The sequence below is a fragment of the Teleopsis dalmanni genome, chromosome X, assembly GCF_002237135.1.
Source record: "Teleopsis dalmanni isolate 2A chromosome X, ASM223713v2, whole genome shotgun sequence".
NCBI lineage: Eukaryota > Metazoa > Arthropoda > Insecta > Diptera > Diopsidae > Teleopsis > Teleopsis dalmanni.
Genome location: NC_051848.1, coordinates 100,169,612 through 100,170,406, shown reverse-complemented (window position 1 = coordinate 100,170,406; position 795 = coordinate 100,169,612). Strand labels below are relative to the sequence as shown.

Sequence of the window (795 nt, the reverse complement as noted above, 5' to 3'; positions counted from 1 at the left end):
AAATTACGGGTACGAGTTCAACCCTTGGTACTTGTAGGGTTGAACTCAAAAAATTATTTACGAATAAATAGATATTAGAAATAATTCCAAGACCACTGATGATGGGTATTTAGCAATACTTGAAACAGCTGTAAAGTCAGTCGAAAATTCAACTAATTAAAATAATAAATATCTCTATTGAAAACAATAGTTTAACATATATTAACATATATTAGTTCCTTTCGTTAAAATTGACGTTAAAAATTAAAAAAAAAATATGAAAAATTTATTGGGATAAAATTAACAAAACTTCATTTTTCTATATATAAAAACAAAAAGACTTGAATTCTTTTTCTCATAAAATATTATATTACAGCGTGCTATCTTAACTACATTTACTAAAATTTTTCAAAGGCTACCTTCTTTAAGACTTGTACTCTTCAAAGACTATCTTCTTCAAGACTTGCACTCTTCAAACACTACCTTCCTTAAGACTTACAATCTTCAAAGACTACCTTCTTTAAGAGCTGCATTCTTTAAGACATTTCTTTCTAACTTGTTTTCTTTCTAACTTATTTCTTTCTAACTTGTTTTCTTTCTGATCTGTTTTCTTTAAGACTTGTTTTTTTACCGACCTGCTTTTCTTTCTTTAATGTCTTTCAGTTAACGATATTAAGGATTCTAGCGTCCTTATAAGCATTGATGTAAAGTGTATCACTTAAAAATATATAAAATTTATTCTAAAGTTAACTTTACGTATAGCAGTAAAAATTTTTTAAATAATTCATTTTTATATGTATAATTCAGTTTGTTGTA

The 795-nt window shown here is 25.8% G+C and overlaps 1 protein-coding gene across 1 annotated transcript in view; it reads left to right on the top strand.

Annotated features, from left to right (window-relative positions):
* The window catches only part of LOC119688823, a 2,407-nt gene extending 2,026 nt beyond the window's left edge, over positions 1-381 (top strand). The window contains exon 4 of the mRNA XM_038103487.1: positions 356-381. Within this exon, the coding sequence (XP_037959415.1) occupies positions 356-381 (26 nt within the window). The remainder of the gene's footprint in view (positions 1-355) is intronic.
* The last annotated feature ends 414 nt before the right edge of the window (positions 382-795 follow it).